A 19541-nucleotide genomic window follows, 5' to 3' on the forward strand; every position below is an offset into this window, starting at 1 on the left:
TGTTGTCCATGGCAAGTTCCCTGGCAGTAAGCTAAGACTGGGAGGCTTGGAATCAATGGGAAGTACATCTCCACCTTATAACATCAAATGGGGGTGGCGCTGGTGCTGACCAGGTTGCGTGGATGAGTATGAGACCACTGGTGTCTTGACTACCTATGGAAGGCTGGGCTCGCGTCATCTCTGCCCCTCCTGTGTATGCCATCGTGTTTGTGGTGGCGTTGACCTCAACCTTGTCAGCAGCACCTCCTACATCAACTCTTGGTTTCCCAGGTGATCATGACAACGATGGTACTGTAGAGACACTGGTAACTACGTCAAGGCCAGTGCTGCCACACAGAGAGCTTCACATAGCTCTTCCAGGAGACTGGCACAGTGCCTGGGGTGCTGCCCAGAGCACCATCTCTACGTCCAGGGAACTGGCAGAGCTGAGGGAAGGACCTCCTGAGTTGAACAGAAATCTCACTGGCTTGGTCTTCCAAATTCCTACCCCTAACATACCTGTCATGGATCTGACCTGATCTCTAGAGAAAGCTGGAAAATAGTTACAAAAGGTTACATTACAAAAGGTGAGGCAGGTGTTAGAGGGACCCCTCAAGGGTATCCCAGGTGAAAAGGAGGTTTCAGTGAGACCTCCACCTCTGATGTTGGATCAGCCATGGCCCTTACAACCACTTTGTCAAGCTCATTTTCTAGTATAAAGATGAATTCCGCGACTGCATCTGTATGGTGGACTCCATAGCCTACGTGGCCTCTAATTAACAAGTACTCTGGACCATCAGCCCCAGGACCAGCATGAGAAGAGTTGGCCTTGGCAGGGGGTGGCACTGGCTGCTATGAATTGAATTATGTCCCCCTCAGATTCATATGTTAAGCCCGTCTAATGTGATGGTATTTGGAGATGGGGCCTTTAGGAGGTATTAGGTTTAGATGAGGTCATGAGGGTGGGGACCCCATGATGGGATTGGTGTCCTTATCAGAAGACCCACCAGAGAGAAGGCAGCTGTTTAGAAGCCAGGAAGATAGAGCTTTCAGCAGAGACCGACCACGCTGGCACCTTGATTTTAGACTTCCATCTTCCAGAACTGTAAGAAAATAAATTTCTGTTGCTGAAGCCACCCAGTCTCCGATATTTTGTTATGGTAGCCTGAGATGACTAAGACACTGGCCCACCCTATTCCTTAGTCCCTGAGAAGCTCATCCTCAACCCATTTCCATGCCAGCTTTCCTGAAGAAGAGGAGGGCCTTATGGAGATCATCAGTCTCATCAGTAAAGTCTATGCTGGACCTCCCCACAAAGGATAACAAGTTAGGAGAAACAAATGAAATCAAAACAAAAGCAAAGCAAAACATCAACAAGAAGGACACAGAATGCCCCTAAGCAGTCAAATCAGACAACCGCACACAACAAGAGAAAGAAGGAAGAAGAAAGAAAAGTAAATAGAATCATAAATTCCCAGGCTGAAATTTCTCCCATGGGGGCCAATGAGATTTTCTAAGCAGAATCAATGTCCTTGCCTTGGGGACTCCAGTGGAAGACTTCTATGATAGAGAATTCAGGAACCAACAGTCAGACCTGAAGCTTCTTTCTTTTCTGAGGTGCACTGGCAACTCCTGCTTCTCCAAGTGCATGATTCTGAACTACCTGACAGGAATAAATTAACCCTTTAGTAAATGACCTGTCTTGGAACCAATCTTCCCTCACACTTCACATGCTACTCTATTTTTGTATGACTACATAGCAATTTAAACATTTGTGTAGTGATATATAGTTACACATGATTTTCAAATACATTATCTATCCAATTCCAGTTCTTACATTCCAGTGCAGATTAGCCACTCATATAGCCATTCATTCTACTTGGGAATCTCCAGTCTTGAGTCACTATTCTCAATGTCTTCAGGAATTTTCATTTAAATGCTGAATGGGTCACTTTTGAGCATTCCACTTTTCCTTCCTATGCTCCAGGGCTCATTCTCTTCTATACTTCCCTGTGGTCTTTATCTGAAGATAGAGCTTTCAGCAGAAACAAAAATGCTCAGTGTGAGCACAGAGGTTGCTCAATAAACGTTTGTTGAGTAAGTCTCAAGAATAAGACTCAAGAATAATAATTCAATAATAAGTTGAGTGAAAATCTGCATTTAAATTAATAACTTAATGTGTTTTATCTGCTTGTCTGTGTCTTCTCAGTTAATTCTCTCATAGTTTTGTGCCCTTTAGACAAAGGGATGTGTTTAATATGGAAAACTAGTCTGCCTCCCCTCCACAGCTCATTGTCTATGTTGAAATCACAGCAGGCTATGAGTTGCCCAGTGAACATGTCAAGTACTTTCCTTCTTACCGTCCACACACAAGCTTTTCTCTCTGTCCGGAATGCCCTTCTCTCTCACTCCTTTGGCCACCAAATAAACTCCACTCATCCATCACTGCCAAGTCTAAATATCATGTCTGTTCTACAGATTTCCCACTTCATCCTTCCAGTCAGTCTTAGTTGCTTGCCCTGTTGCACTTTGTAGATGCTTCTATTATAGAATTTATAACATGGAATTAAAATAACTTATTTGATTGATGTTTTTGTCCCTTTCCTAAACAAGTGAATCCTAACTCAGACTGCATAGCAAAATCACCTGAGGAACTCCTAATGAATTAGAATCTGTGGGATGGAGCTTGGGGATCTGGATTTTTATTTAACAGGACCTCAGTTGTAATCTCGTGCAATCCTTTGGGCTGGCTTTAGGAAATCATTGCTTAGGCTATGTGGTCCTTAAATCAAGACAAGCATTTTACTCGTCTCTGTATCTTAAGCTTAGCATAGGAGGCACTCAATGCATGTTTATTGACCCAGACTAAATTGATTATAACTTCCTGCATGCAGCTTTCAAACTCTTGATTTTAACAGAGGAAAGGTCAGGATAGAAAGAAAAAAAGTCACTAATTGTGGAATTTGCATCAATTGTTCAGGAGAGATTTGAAAGCAAAGCAGTCTTCTTAATGATTGTCTATATGACCCATAAATAAGACCCCTAATAAAGCAGGAAGTCTCTCCACCCCCTAAACTTACAGAGGCTCATTCCCTGGCTTTGATTACAGGTTGTATAAACTGGTTAGGGGAATCATCTCAGTCATGTATGTGTACATCAGCTTCCTTTCATCCTTTGCTGTTGACTACCAGGATGTAGAGTCCTATCAGGTATTAAATTGATCACCAGAGGACAAGATGGCTTAGTGCTTCTTATCTAGTTTGAAAAGAATTCAGAAATTCTGTCTTAGCACACTTCAGAGAATTAGTTAAACTAAGAGCTTTCAACAGTTCTTTGCTCTCTTCTCTGCTCAAAAGCAGCTAAGTTTCATGACCAATCGCGCAGACTCTATTGCTCTAATAAAATGAGACAAAAAAAGACAGCTTGAGGAGAGGATTAAAGATGGTAGCATGAGAGGAGAGACAGAGGCTTCCTCCTAAAACTGGATACAATTAGAAAATTTAATTGGCACAACTAATCCTGAGAGAGCAAAAGGAAAGAAGACGGTGTCAGACTGCATACACCTGGAGAAAAGATCAGACCTCACAGAACAGGGTAACATACCACAGCTGTGGCTCCGCGGGACCCGAGCCCCTCCCCCACCCCAGCTCACCGGCAGGAGGAAGACAAACGGAGCAGGGAGGGAGTGGAGGCCTGGGACTGCTGAATACCTAGATCCGGAGATCTGCGCTGGGAGCACAAACCTACATTTCATGGTGCTTTCATGAGACTCGCATGGTAAGTTAATAAAGGCAGAGTTCCTGGGGAGACTGAGATTCCGGCTGCTTGTGGAAAGCAGGGATCCATATCTGGCTGCTCTGGGACAAAAACTTATACATGTGTGACCAGCCCACTGGCTCAGGCAGTGGAGACAGGCACAGCAGCCGGGAGGCAGGGAACAGCTCTTTCCTCCCCCCAGATACCAGTACCGCTTCCCTGCGACCACCGACATTGCTTCAGGGGCAGAGCAGCTCCAGAATAGAGCTTCTGGACACTAGAAGGTGCCATATACAAACACGAAACGCCAAAGGAACCTTGTCCACAGTAAAATCATTAATACAACTCCAGACAAAGATTTAAATGATATGGACCTCGTGACTCTTCCTGAAAGGGAGTTCAAAATAAAAATCATCAACATTCTAATGGAGGTATGGAAAGACATCCAAGAACTCAGGAATGAATTCAGGTTGGAGATCCAATCATTGAAGAGCACAATGGAGGGTATTAAAAGCAGGTTGGATACAGTGGAGGAGACAATAAATGAAATAGAAACTAGAGAAGAGGAATACAAAGAATCTGAGGCACAGAGAGAAAAAAGGATCTCTAAAAATGAAAGAAATTGAGAGAACTGTGTGACCGACAAAAGCGGAACAATATTCGCATTATAGGGATAACAGAAGAAGAAGAGAGAGAGAAAGGGATAGAAAGTGTCTTTGAGGAGGTAGCTGCTGAAAACTTCCCCAATCTGGGGAAGGACATGGTCTCTCAGGCCATGAAGATCCACAGATCTCCCAACACAAGGGACCCAAGGAAGACAACACCAAGACACATAGTGATTAAAATGGGAAAAATCAAGGATAAGGACAGACTGTTAAAAGCAGCCAGAGGCAGAAATAAGATCACATACAAAGGAAAGCCCATCAGGCTAACATCAGACTTCTCAGCAGAAACCTTACAGGCCAGAAGGGAATGGCATGGTGTATTTAATGCCATGAAGCAGAAGGGCCTGGAACCAAGATTACTTTATCCAGCAAGATTATCATTTAAATTTGAAGGAGGGATTAAACAATTTCCAGATAAGCAAAAGCTGAGAGAGTTTACCTCCCACAAACCATCTCTGCAGTCTATTTTGGAGGGACTGCTATAGATGGAAGTGTTCCTAGGGTTCAATAGCTGTCACCAGAGGTAATAAAACCATGGTAGGGAGGGTGGAACAGCTGATTGCAAGGAAAATGCAAAATTAAATTGACTATCCCCAATGTCAACCAAGGGATAGACAAAAAGTACAGAATTTGATACCTAATATATAAAGAATGAAGGAGGAAGAAAAAGGAGGAGAAATAGAAAAGAAACTTTAGATTGTGTTGGTAACAGCATACTAAGTGAATTAAGTTAGACTCTTAGATAGTAAAGAAAATAACCTGGAATCTTTGGTAACCACAAATCTAAAGCCTGAAATGGCAATAAGTACATACCTATCGATAATCACCCTAAATGTAAATGGACTGAATGCACCAATCAAAAGACATAGAGTCACTGAATGGATAAAAAAACAAGACCCATGTATATGCTGCTTACAAGAGACTCACCTCAAACCCAAAGACATGCACAGACTAAAAGTCAAGGGATGGAAAAAGATATTTCATGCAAACAATAGGGAGAAAAAAGCAGATGTTGCAGTACTAGTATCAGACAAAATACACTTCAAAACAAAGAAAGTAACAAGAGATAAAGAAGAACATTACATAATGATAAAGGGCTCAGTCCAACAAGAGGATATAACCATTATAAATATATATGCACCCAATACAGGAGCACCAGCATATGCGAAACAAATACTAACAGAATTAAAGGAGGAAATAGAATGCAATGCATTCATTTTAGGAGACTTCAACACAGCATTCACTCCAAAGGAGAGATCCACCAGACAGAAAATCAGTAAGGACACAGAGGCACTGAAAAACACACTAGAACAGATGGACCTAATAGACATCTATAGAACTCTACATCCAAAAGCAACAGGATACACATTCTTCTCAAGTGCACATGGAACATTCTCCAGAATAGACCACATACTAGGCCACAAAAAGAACCTCAGTAAATTCCAAAAGATTGAAATCCTACCAACCAACTTTTCAGACCATAAAGGTATAAAACTAGAAATAAATTGTACAAGGAAATAAAAAAGGCTCACAGACACATGGAGGCTCCTAAATAATCAATGGATCAATGACTAAATCAAAATAGAGATCCAGCAATATATGGAAACAAACGACAACAACAACACTAAGCCCCAACTTCTGTGGGACACAGCAAAAGCAGTCTTAAGAGGAAAGTATATAGCAATCCAAGCATATTTAAAAAAGGAAGAACAAGCCCAAATGAATGGTCTAATGTCACAATTATCAAAACTGGAAAAAGAAGAACAAATGAGGCCTAAGGTCAGCAGAAGGAGGGACATAATAAAGATCAGAGAAGAAATAAATAAAATCAAGAAAAATAAAACAATAGAAAAAATCAATGAAACCAAGAGCTGGTTCTTCGGGAAAATCAACAAAATAGATAAGCCTCTAGCCAGACTTATTAAGAGAAAAAGAGAGTCAACACACATCAACAGAATCAGAAACGAGAAAGGAAAAATCATGACAGACCCCACAGAAATACAAAGAATTATTAGAGAATACTATGAAAAAACCTATATGCTAACAAGCTGGAAAACCTAGGAGAAATGGACAACTTCCTAGAAAAATATAACCTTCCAAGACTGACCCAGAAAGAAACAGAAAATCTAAACAGACCAATTACCAGCAACAAAATTGAACTGGCAATCAAAAAACTACCCAAGAACAAAACTCCCGGGCCAGATGGATTTACCTCGGTATTTTATCAGACATACAGAGAAGACATAACACCCATTCTACTTAAAGTTTTCCAAAAAGTAGAAGAGGAGGGAATACTTCCAAACTCATTCTATGAAGCCAATATCACCCTAATACTAAAACCAGGCAAAGACCCCACCAAAAAAGAAAACTACAGACCAATATCCCTGATGAATGTAGATGCAAAAATACTCACCAAATATTAGCAAACTGAATTCAAAAATACATCAAGAGGATCATACACCATGACCAAGTGGGATTCATCCCAGGGATGCAAGGATGGTACAACATTCTAAAATCCATCAACATCATCCACCACATCAACAAAAAGAAGGACAAAAACCACATGATCATCTCCATGGATGCTGAAAAAGCGTTCGACAAAATTCAACATCCATTCATGATAAAAACTCAACAAAATGGTCATAGAGGGCAAATACCTCAACATAATAAAGGCCATATATGATAAACCCACAGCTAACATCATACTGAACAGTGAGAGGGTGAAACTTTTTCCTCTGAGATCGGGAACAAGACAGGGATGCCCACTCTCCCCACTGTTATTCAACGTGGTACTGGAGGTCCTAGCCACGGCAATCAGACAAAACAAAGAAATACAAGGAATGCAGATTGATCAGGAAGAAGTCAAACTGTCACTATTTGCAGATGACATGATATTGTACATTAAAAACCCTAAAGACTCCACTGAAAAACTACTAGAACTAACATATGAATTCAGCAAAGTTGCAGGATATAATATTAACACACAGAAATCTGTAGCTTTCCTATACACTAACAATGAACTAATAGAAAGAGAAATCAGGAAAACAATTCCATTCACAATTGCATCAAAAAGAATAAAATACCCAGGAATAAACCTAACCAAGGAAGTGAAAGACCTATACTCTGAAAACTACAAGACACTCTTAAGAGAAATTAAAGAGGTCACTAACAAATGGAAACTCATCCCATGCTCCTGGCTAGGAAGAATTAATATCATCAAAATGGCCATCCTGCCCAAAGCAATATACAGATTCGATGCAATCCCTATCAAATTACCAACAGCATTCTCCATTGAACTGCAACAAATAGTTCAAAAATTCATATGGAACCATCAAAGACCCCAAATAGCCAAAGCAATCCTGAGAAGGAAGAATAAAGTGGGGGGGGGATCTCGCTCCCCAACTTTAAGCTCTACTACAAAGCTATAGTAATCAAGACAATTTGGTACTGGCACAAGAACAGAGCCACAGACCAGTGGAACAGAATAGAGACTCCAGGCATTAACCCAAACATATATGGCCAATTAATATATGATAAAGGATCCATGGACATACAATGGGGAAATGACAGTCTCTTCAACAGATGGTGCTGGCAAAACTGGACAGCTACATGTAAGAGAATGAAACTGGACCATTGTCTAACCCCATACACAAAAGTAAACTCCGATTGGATCAAAGACCTGAATGTAAGTCATGAAACCATAAAACTCTTAGAAAAAAACATAGGCAAAAATCTCATGGACATAAACATGAGTGACTTCTTCAAGAGCATATCTCCCCGGGCAAGGGAAACAAAGGCAAAAATGAACAAGTGGGACTATATCAAGCTAAAAAGCTTCTGTACAGCAAAGGACACCATCAATAGAACAAAAAGGTATCCTACAGTATGGGAGAATATATTCATAAATGACAGATCCGATAAAGGGTTGACATCCAAAATATATAAAGAGCTCACACACCTCAACAAACAAAAAGCAAATAATCCAATTAAAAAATGGGCAGAGGACCTGAATAGACAGTTCTCTAAAGAAGAAATTCAGATGGCCAACAGACACATGAAAAGATGCTCCACATCACTTGTCATCAGAGAAATGCAAATTAAAACCACAATGAGATATCACCTCACACCAGTAAGGATGGCCACCATCCAAAAGACAAACAACAACAAATACTGGCGAGGCTGTGGAGAAAGGGGAACCCTCCTACACTGCTGGTGGGAATGTAAATTAGTTCAACCATTGTGGAAAGCACTATGGAGGTTCCTCAAAATGCTCAAATAGATTTTATCCAGGGATTCCACTTCTAGGAATTTACCCTAAGAATGCAGCACTCCAGTTTGAAAAAGACAGATGCACCCCTATGTTTATCACTGCACTATTTACAATAGCTAAGATATGGAAGCAACCTAAATGTCCATCAGTAGATGAATGGATAAAGAAGATGTGGTACATTTACACAATGGAATATTACTCAGCCATAAGAAAAAAACAAATCCTACCATTTGCAACAACATGGATGGAGCTAGAGGGTATTATGCTCAGTGAAATAAGCCAGGCGGAGAAAGACAAGTACCAAATTATTTCACTCATATGTGGAGTATAAGAACAAAGAAAAACTGAAGGAACAAAACAGCAGCAGAATCACAGAACTCAAGAATGTACTAAAAGTTACCAAAGGGAAAGGGACTGGGGAGGATGGGAGGGAAGGGAGGGATAAGGGTGGGGAAAAAGAAAGAGGGCATTACGATTAGCATGTATAGTGTGGGGGGTCACATGGGGAGGGCTGTGCAACACAGAGAAGACAAGTAGTGACTTTACAGCATCTTAGTATGCAGATGGACAGTGACTGTGAAGGGGTATGTCGGGGGGACTTGGTGAAGGGGGGAGCCTAGTAAACATAATGTTCTTCATTTAATTGTAGATTAATGATACCAAAATTAAAAAATTTTAAAAAAAGATTTCTGATTATAATATATATATATATAAAGAGTTCACGCACCTTAACAAACAAAAAGCAAATAAGCCAATTAAATATCACCTCACACCAGTAAGGATGGCCACCATCCAAAAGACAAACAACAACAAATACTGGTGAGGTTGCGGAGAAAGGGGAACCCTCCTACACTGTTGGTGGGAATGTAAATTAGTTCAACCATTGTGGAAAGCAGTATGGAGTTTCCTCAAAATGCTTAAAATAGAAATACCATTTGACCCAGGAATTCCCCTTCTAGGAATTTACCCTAAGAATGCAGCAGCCCAGTTTGAAAAAGACAGATGCACCCCTATGTTTATCGCAGCACTATTTACAATAGCCAAGAAATGGAAGCAACCTAAGTGTCCATCAGTAGATGAATGGACAAAGAAGATGTGGTACATATACACAATGGAATATTATTCAGCCATAAAAAGAAAACAGATCCTACCATTTGCAACAACGTGGATGGAGCCAGAGGGTAATATGTTCAGTGAAATAAGCCAGGCGGAGAAAGACAAGTACCAAATGATTTCACTGATATGTGGAGTATAAGAACAAAGAAAAACTGAAGGAACAAAACAGCAGCAGAATCACAGAACCCAAGAATGGTCTAACAGTTACCAAAGGGAAAGGAATTGGGGAGGATGGGTGGGAAGGGAGGGATAAGGGTGGGGAAAAGGAAAGGGGGCATGACGATTAGCATTTATAATGTGGAGGGTCACATGGGGAGGGCTGTGCAACACAGAGAAGACAAGTAGTGAGTCTATAGCATCTTACTACGCTGATGGACAGTGACTGTAATGGGGATTGTGGGGGGTACTTGGTGGCGGTGGAGCCTACTAAACATAATGCTCTGCATGTAATTGTATATCAATGATAACAAAATTTTAAAAATGGTGATAGTAGTAACTATATCAAAGGTTTGTTGTGTTAAATGAGATGAAATACAGAAAGAGCTCAGTATATCACCAGAGATTTAAAAATCTCAGTTCATACATTCATTCACCTAATAATAGCTGCTATCGTTTTTACTTAGTGAATGTGTCCCTGAGAGAGTAATCCACAATCAAGATACTAATTATGTCAAGTTTCTGAACCCACAAAGAGAAGATTGGAATCTAGGTGAAAGTAGACATTCTGCAAACCATCAAGTGAAGCCTCTTGACCAGCCAGTCCACTATCCTTGGTGACTTCAATCTAGACTTCTTTCCAACTTCTACATTATATTTCATTTTGATCTCATTCGTTATCCAAAGAATGTAGGAGAGTGTGCATAAGTGCCTCTGTTGCTCCAAAAGAACAAGGAGCAATGAGCAAGAGGCTTATTTGAGCTCAAATGCTTAAACATAGAGTTGCCATATGACCTAGTAATTCTACTCCTAAGGTATATACCCAAAAGTGTGGAAAACATATATCCACACAATAACTTGCACATAGTTGTTCATAGCAGTATTACTTACAATAACTAAAAAGTGGAAAAACCCAAATGTTTATTAACTGATGAGTGGGTAAATAAAGTGTGGTGTATTTATACAATGGAATGTTATCCAGTCATAAAAAGGAATGAAGAACTGATACGTGCTACAACATGGTGAATCTCAGAAACAGGCTAAGTGAAAGAAGCCCATCATAGGCCACATACTGGATGATTTCATGTGTATGAAATGTCCAGAAGAGGCAAATCCACAGAGACAGAAGTAGATTAGAGGTTTCCAAGGACTAAGAAGAGGGAATGGAGAGTGACTGACTGCTAATGGGTATGAGGTTTCTTTAGGGTGATGAAAATGTTCTAAAATTGGATTGTACATGAATGAATTATATGGTCTGTGAATATCTCAACAGAGCTGTTATAATTAACTAGGAAAAAGAGAGAGTGATGATTGAGTTCCCAGAAAGAAGAGTATAGAAAGGAATGAAGAAAAAAACAGCATGACTGACTACAGTGAGCAAGGGGAGAAGAGTAGGAGCTGAAGCTAAACAAGCAGACTAGGCCCTGTGGGGATTTGTAGGACATTAGCCTGCAAGCAAGAGAAGCCACTGAAGGCACGGGAGAACTGTGGTGGAGAGTTTGATTGATGAGTTGAGAATTGTGAAGCCTGCCTAGCTTTCTTTGCACTCTTTGTGTTCTACAAAATAGTCCTTCAAATATTCGAAGAATGTAGAAGAGGGAGCAGAAGTGGCTTCTGTTGCTCCAAAAAACTAGGACTAATTAATGAGCAAGAGGCTTTTTTGAGCTCATGATCCCTTCCTCAGCTAATGAAGTCAAATCAAAAACATAGATTCCATACTGAAAACAGTATGGCAGTTCCTCAAAATATTAAAAATTAAATTATCATATAATCATCCAACAATACTACTTCTAGATGTATAACCAAAATAATGAAAAGCAGGGACTCCAACAGATAGGTGTATACACTTGCATTCATCTCAGCGTTATTCACAGGAGCCAAAAGACGGAAGCAACCCAACCATGACAGATGAAGGTATAAACAAAATAGGGCACATAAACATCATGGAATATTTTCAGTCTAGGAAGCTAATCTGAGACATGCTGCAACATGAATGAACCTTGAGGACTCAATGTTAAATGAAGTAAGCCAGCCACAGAAAGACAAATGCTATCCCATTCCACTTCAATGGGATTCTGAGAGTCATCAAAATCCTGGGCAGCAGATGTGTGTTCACAAGTCCGATGGCAGGTCCAAGTGGGCCAGTTGGGATGGGAAAGCACATCCACAAGGAAAGACCCAGAGATGCCAGATGAGACAAGAGTTTCTTGGGACTCATATAGGAAGACCAGGAGCACCTGCTGGAGGAGACTGCCCATCACTATCACAGATGGGAGGGAACTGCTTATATGGGGTGAGGGGCACTGACTACAGGAGTGCTAGGGGTGAGGGGACAGTGACTACCTGTGTGCCAGGGGCAAGAGGACACAGACTACCTATGTGCCAGGGGTGAGGGTGTTGGGGAGGAACTTGGTTCAGAGTCACAGGGAAATCAGACAGAGTGAGACATGAAACCAAAGTGTGGAAGGCACAGTAAATTGTATTTCACTCTGTACAGGGTAACAGAGTGGGCCTGCCTAAGATTAGACAGGCAAGCTGTTTACTGTGAGGCTTCTTTTTATGGGGTTTTTGGCAGGGCAGAAACATCCTTGACTGACAATCTTTGGCCTTTGGCCTTGGAGGCCTGGTTAATTGGTAATAAGGAGACATGGGCAGCACTCTGATGTTTGTTGTGCCTGTCCTCTGATGTTTTCTTTATCTGGGGGAGTGTCTGTGCTTGGAAGCTTCTCATCTGGAAAGCTGTTTTTCATCTGGGGAGTGTCTGGACATTCCAAGTCACTCCTGGCCCTTGAAACTTTGACTAATTGACTCTGTGAGTCCTTTCTGCCTCTCTGTTTTTATTTGGTTAACTCTTTGAGTCCCTTTTAGTGGGCTTTACTGGCTTTATTCTCTCTCCACCTAGCTCATATCTGTCTTTCTGCCTAACAAGGGGACAGCCACTACCTGCATGCTGGGGTGAAGAGGCAGAGACTAGTGTCAGCCAGGGGCAAGGAGACAGACCGTGTGCTGTGCCAGCAGAGCCCCAAGGAACAAGACCTTGGTCAGGAGTCTGCATCCCAAGGAGGTGTTTCTGTGAATAAGGGGCCCAGGCCGTCCACAAACCCGACACTTAGCCCACAGCTCCAGGGAGGGACTCTGTGGACCCGCCGCTCCACCGTTGCAAGCGGCGGTGCTCGTTCCATGGGGGACCAGAGGGCGCGGGGCAGGGAGGGAGGCCAGTAAACGGGGATGAAAAGGTTGAGGAGCTGCATGGCGACGGAGTTTGTACACTATGTTTTTCTGGATGCGACTGCACCGCACGCCTGAAAAGAGTAAAACGTTCAGTTGTATTTTACGCAACAAAACTCAAAACAGGACCCACAGCGCAGCACTGAAAGCCTGAGCGCGGAGACCGTGACCTGCAGCTCCGCGCTGGAGAGCGCCAGAATTCCCCCGGTCTGGGGACCTTATTCTCCGTAGGTCGGTGGACCTTGGGGGAGAGAGGAATAAGGGTACGGAGGGTGAAGCTTCCCCACGGGGCAGCCCTGGCGCCCTGAGCCTCCGCCCCGCGGGCCCCACCGCCTCTCTTCACCAAGGTGGTGCAGTTCTTCCAATCCACGGGCCCCGGGGTGCGGGCTCCAAGGGGAAGACCGATCACAAGGGCCCCTTTCCTTTGGTCCCGCTCTCCCGCCCCTCCGACTGGCGGGTTTCAAACCCACAGGGGCCAATGAGAGCGGGTGGACGCACACAAGGCTCGGCTTCAGCTGCGAGCGCGACCTTTGAAAAAAACCGTTGCTGAGGAGCAATGGAGAGGCTGCGGCCAGCCGCCGCCGCCGCTGCGGGTGAGTGAGTCCGCGGGCCCTTGGGTCCAGTCGGCGTCGGAGTGCGGCCGGGAGGGAAGGAGCCGCCGATGGCACACTTTCGGCGGGAGTGGCCGTGCCGCCGCGGCGTCTTCAGCCCGGAGGCGGGCCGCCAGAAGGGGGTCGTGTGCTGTGCCGCTCGTCTCCCGGGTGCCTTTCCTGCGCTTGCGCGGCGGCGCCGCCGAGACCGCCTTGTCACCTCTCCGGGTACGCTTGCCCGGCTTCTCCAGAAGGAAGCCAAGCGATCCTGCGACCCGGATTTGTCTTCAGGCAGAGCCCTGGATCCCAGGGCTGCGCCCCCCGCGAACTCTGACAGCTGCTCCGGGGCTGGTCTGACCCTAACGCGCGTCGCCTCTCCGGTCCGTCCCCGCCCTGGGGGCTGACGGCTAAGGCTCCTGCGTTCCCTGCCCTTCGGATGCGCCCGGGGCCCTTGCTGCCTGGCAGATTCCTCCAGCTCAGATGCCACCTGCCCCGAAATGCACGCGGTGTTTCCACAGATCCAGTGGGAACCCCTGTGGGCTCTGCTCCGGGTCCTGGGCGCTGTCCCGGCACTCACACCATTTTAGGAGTTTTTTTGTTTTTGTTTGATTTTTCTACAGAAGTTCCTTTTTTTGTGTGACCAAATGCCATTCTTTCCTTTTTAAGTTATTCAGATCTAAGTTAAGAAAGTAAACTTCAGCAATAGAATAGTCACTCTCTTTTTTACTTTTTAAAGGATATACAACTCATTCATTCATTTAAAATTCATATTGGTATATAAGGTATCGTAGTGCTCACTTTTTTCACTAGGTTTCTCTCTGAGAATGACATTAGAAAGCATTAGAATCACAAAGATCTCCCTCTTGAAGATAATGGCATATGCCAAAGGATCACATTTGTTTGAAAGCTTTCAAGAGTACACAAATCCAAATGTGGCAAACTAACAGTAAAAAGGAGAAAGAATTTGAGTGTGATTGTAACTGAGAAATGTAAATTATGCCTAGAAGTAGGAAAACAATAACCACAGGTAGGATCTCCATGACAGCTACAAAAGAGCATAAAGAGGGAAAATTGTCAGTAGATCCAGCGCAGGGTCTAGGCAATTGTTCTGATGCAGAAATCTCTTTGGAATTGAACTGCCAGTTATACAAGGTATGAATTCCCCGTCCCCATAGCTAATCTGTTGGAGGTGATCAGTTTGTTCTCTTTGGTTCCTGTCCCTACTGCAACAAAGAATTGAAGGGCAGAGACACAGTAGTGAAGCAGAATGAAAGTTATTTGAATATACTCTAAGGGAGGACCAGAGCCAAGGAAGATAAAGGCAGGTTTACTTGCTTATCTGGAGTAGGACAGAGAGAGTGCAGACTTATGCTTAAAGTTTGGAAGATAGAATGGAATAGCAAAGTGACAAAGACACCACTGGAAGAGCAGAGAGACAAACTACAGTAAGTTGAGCAGTAAAAAAGTCTTTTGAAAATACACACTCCAAGGAAGGGGAGTGTGGGCAATCTCAGAGAGGAGGAGGAGCACCCAAAGCCTGGGATTGTGTCTTTTAAGGCTTTCAAGAATGGGGCAAAGGTATAGGGTCAGGGGTATAGGCTTGTCAGGCAGTCTCATCTCATGATTCTATCTCTGGTGAGAGACAGTATGTCATTGTCTACAGCCAGTCTTCTAGGTTATTTTGTAGGACAAACCTTTTGTTCCTCTCTAAGTTAGTGGCTACCCCAAGTATTGGGAACACATTAGTTAAGACTGCTTGCCTTGCCGTAAGAGAGTCGTTGGGTGAATCTAACTTCCCAATTGTCTTTCAAAAGTGGAAATTCAGCTTTAAGACAAGTCTCTCCTGTTAATATGCTAATCTCAGCATTTTTTTAGGAAAATTTATCATAACGCTTGTCCCTTGTCTCTGCCCTATCTCACCTGCATTAGAGCAAGTCTCAAGGTCAGCCCAGATTCAGAGCATGTGGAATGAACTCACATTGAAAGGGTGTGAGTCCTTTCTAGCTCTCTGGCTTAAACTGATTAACTCCCTGAGTTCTTGGTGGGCCTCACTCTCTTTTCATCCCATTCATATAATTAGGTATGAGCGAGTAAGCAGACAAACCCCTTCCTCTGCCTTCCCCGTCTCCGCCCCCTAAGCCCTGGCAACCATCCTGGGCACTAGCTAGGGGCCGGCCACCAGAGCAGCTGCAGCGAGCGCGCGCCCGCGTCCGCCGCCAAAATCTGGGCGGCGGCGGAGCCGGCCCGGAGGCGCGCTCGCTCGGGAGCGCGCTCATACAGCGGTTTTCTTACGTCACAATCCAGAGGCTTCGGCGCGGGTGGGGCGGAGAGTCGGCGGAGGGAGCAGCGCGCTTTCATTGAGCGCGGTCTCCCGCTATTGGTTGGTCGGCGAGGAGCGGGGTGTCATTCGGTTCTGCGGTTCTGAGAGCGTTACTCCAGCCACTCCAGAGGGCGGAGGAGAAGGAGGAGGCTGGAGCGCGGTAGTGATTTTTACAGAGGCGCACTGAAAAGGCTGGCGGGGCGCAAGAAACTGAGGGCTTAGGAACACACGTTCAAGCCCCCTCCCCTTGGGGAGGGGACGAGCCCTGCCTGTCGTTGGTAAGGGGCTGCGGGCAGGGAAGGTTCCGCGGGTCGAAGCGGTTCCATACCCACTGGTGGCTGGAACGTTTTGAGCATGGGGGCCGCTTTGAATCCTTAGCGTGGTATCTAACGTATTTCATTGATTTCCTCCTACTTAAGCGTTGACCAATTCCCTAGGCATATTTTTGTGATAGTTCCTTTTACAAATATCCGTAAAATGGAGAACGAGAGTTTTACGCCCCTTGTGGAGCAGTTCATGACCAGCCCCATGGTCACTTGGGTAAGTGGGGTGTTATTTATCGTATTATTTTGCTGCATTATTTGTGGCTGCAGAGATGGAGGTGGGCGTTCGTATCGTGATGATCGTTCTGTTCCAGGTTAAAACGTTTGGACCTCTGGCTGAAGAAAATGGGACTGTCCTGGATGAGTATGTGGCTTTGGTGGATGGGGTATTCTTGAACCAGGTTATGTTCCAAATGTAAGTGTCTTTTTCTTTTCTAGATAACTTGTTTTATTGAAAAATTGCATACTGTAAACTTAGAATTTATGTTTTAAGCTCCTGATTTGATTCTTTGGCCAGAAAAATTCAAGTGGCTCAAGAATTGGACCTTGAAAGGAGCAATAGTCTTACATGCCCAGCCCATTTATCACAACCCAGTAATTATACTTGTTAAAATTGTGAAGCTTAAATTTTTCATTATGCAAACCAAGTCTTGTCATTTATTGTCTTCAGTGCTGAAATCCAAACCACACAGTAACCACTTTGATTATTGGTAAAATGAGAGAGAATGAGAATAGTTTCCTAAGGGGAAAAAAACCTCTACTGTGAAGTTATGTATCTTTGATGCAGAAATGTTTCTCATTAACCTCTGTGTCTAAAAATAAATGGCTCAAATTTTGAAACTGGTGAAGTAATAACACATTTTAGAAGAGAGAATTTCAAACAGTTCTGATTGGTGAGGACTGTTGCTGCAGCAAGTAATTTAAATGTGTAAAATGACCGAAGTCTGATTAGATGATTTATCATGTGATTTATTATATTAATATTTGTGGGATTATTTTAAGGTACTCTTAGAGCTAATTTTGACATGCAGGTTACTGAAATCTTGACTTATTCTCTAGTAACAATTAAGTATTAATAACACATTAAATTCCCACATATATAAAAGATAAGAATCTCCTGAAATTGAAAGCTCTACAGTACTCTTGTTATCAGTATTATTCAAAAGAAATAAAGCTAAATACATGTTATTTTGAACACAACTGTAATATTCAGCTTGATGACCTATAGTGATATATTTAGAATGCATGTATGCTACACTACCTAAAATGATAAAATGGAGTTTTATTTCACTGGTCCAGCTCCCAGTATGATTTTGATATTCAATTACCATCTCAAAAACACATTCCTACTTAATATGAACCCAATATCATAAGCATAAAAGACCAAGATTTTCCTACTAAATCATTATCTAGTTGTTATCAAGATTTCAGTAACCTGCATTTCAAAATTAGCTCTAAGGTTTCATGACTTACATTCAGGTCTTTGATCCATTTTGAGTTTACTTTTGTGTATGGAGTTAGACAGTAATCCAGTTTCATTCTCTTACATGTAGCTGTCCAGTTTTGCCAGCACAAGTTGTTGAAGATGATGTCATTTCCCCATTGTATATCCATGGCTCCTTTATTGTATATTAATTGACCATATATGCTTGGGTTAATATCTGGACTCTCTAGTCTGTTCCATTGGTCTATGGGTCTGTTCTTGTGCCAGTACCAAATTGTCTTGGTTACCGTGGCTTTGTAGTAGAGCTTGAAGTTGGGGAGCGTAGTCACCCCACCTTTATTCTTCCTTCTCAGGATTGCCTTGCCTATTCTGGGTCTTTTGTAGTTCCATATGAATTTTCTAACTATTTGTTCTATTTTGTTGAAAAATGCTGTTAGTATTTTGATAGGGATTGCATTGAATCTGTTGATTGTTTTAGGCAGGATGGCCATTTTCACAATATTAATTATTCCTACCCATGAGGATAGGATGAATTTGCATTTATTGGTATCTTCTTTAATTTCTCTTATAAGTATCTTGTAGTTTTCAGAGGATAGGTCTTTTACTTCCTTTGTTAGGTTTATTCCTAGGTATTTTATGCTTTTTGATGCAGTTGTGAGTGGAATTGTTTTCCTGATTTCTCTTTCTGCTAGTTCATTGGTAGTGTATTGGAATGCAACATATTTCTGTGTATTAATTTTGTATCATGCAACTTTTCTGAATTCTTATAGTAGATCAAGTAGTTTTGGAGTAGATTCCTTAAGGTTTTTTATGTACAATATCATGTCATCTTCAAACAGGGACAGTTTGACTTCTTCCTTACCAATCTGGATGGCTTTTATTTCTTTGTGGTGTCTTATTGCATGGCTAGGACCTCCAGTACTATGTTGAATAAAAGCCGGGAGTGTGGGCATTCTTGTCTTGTTCCCAATCTTAAAGGAAAGGCTTTCAGCTTCTCGCTGTTAAGTATGATGTTGGCTGTGGATTTGTCACATATGGCATTTATTATGTTGAGGTACCTGCTGTCTTTACCCATTTTGTTGAAAGTGTTTATCATGAATGGGTGTTGAATTTTGTCAAATGCTTTTTCAGCATCTATGGAGATAATCATGTGATTTTTATCCTCCTTTTTATTGATTCAGTGGATTATGTTGATTGATTTTCAAATGTTGTACCATCCTTGCATCCCTGGGATGAACCCCAGTTGATTATGATGTATGATCCTCTTGATGTATTTTTGAATTTGGTTTGCTAATATTTTGTTGAGTATTTTTGCATCTATGTTCATCAGGGAGATGATCTGTAGTTTTCTTTTTTTGTGGTGTTTTTGCCTGGTTTTTGTATTAGAGTGATGCTGGCTTTATAGAATGAGTTTGGAAGTATATGCTCCTCATTTATTTTTTGGAAAACTTTAAGGAGAATGGGTATTAAGTCTTCCCTAAATGTGTGATAAAATTCAGCGGTGAATCTATATGGTATGGGAATTTTGTTCTTGGGTAGTTTTTTGATTACTGTTTCAATTTCATTGGTGGTAATTGGTCTGTTCAGATTTTCTGTTTCTTTCTGGGTTTGCCTTGGAAGGTTGTATTTTTCTAGAAAGTTGTCCATTTCTTCTAGGTTATCCAGTTTGTTAGCATATAATTTTTCATTGTATT

General features: G+C 42.4%; 1 protein-coding gene across 1 annotated transcript in view; it reads left to right on the forward strand.

Annotated features, from left to right (window-relative positions):
* Positions 1-12500: 12500 nt before the first annotated feature.
* The window catches only part of LOC118909533 (girdin-like), a 113742-nt gene continuing 106701 nt past the window's right edge, over positions 12501-19541 (forward strand). The window contains exons 1-3 of the mRNA XM_057496960.1: positions 12501-13763; positions 16500-16620; positions 16718-16818. Coding sequence (XP_057352943.1) covers positions 16558-16620; positions 16718-16818 — 164 coding nt within the window. The 5' untranslated portion in view covers positions 12501-13763; positions 16500-16557. The remainder of the gene's footprint in view (positions 13764-16499; positions 16621-16717; positions 16819-19541) is intronic.

This window comes from Manis pentadactyla, chromosome 2 (genome assembly GCF_030020395.1).
Source record: "Manis pentadactyla isolate mManPen7 chromosome 2, mManPen7.hap1, whole genome shotgun sequence".
In the NCBI taxonomy this organism is placed as follows: domain Eukaryota; kingdom Metazoa; phylum Chordata; class Mammalia; order Pholidota; family Manidae; genus Manis; species Manis pentadactyla.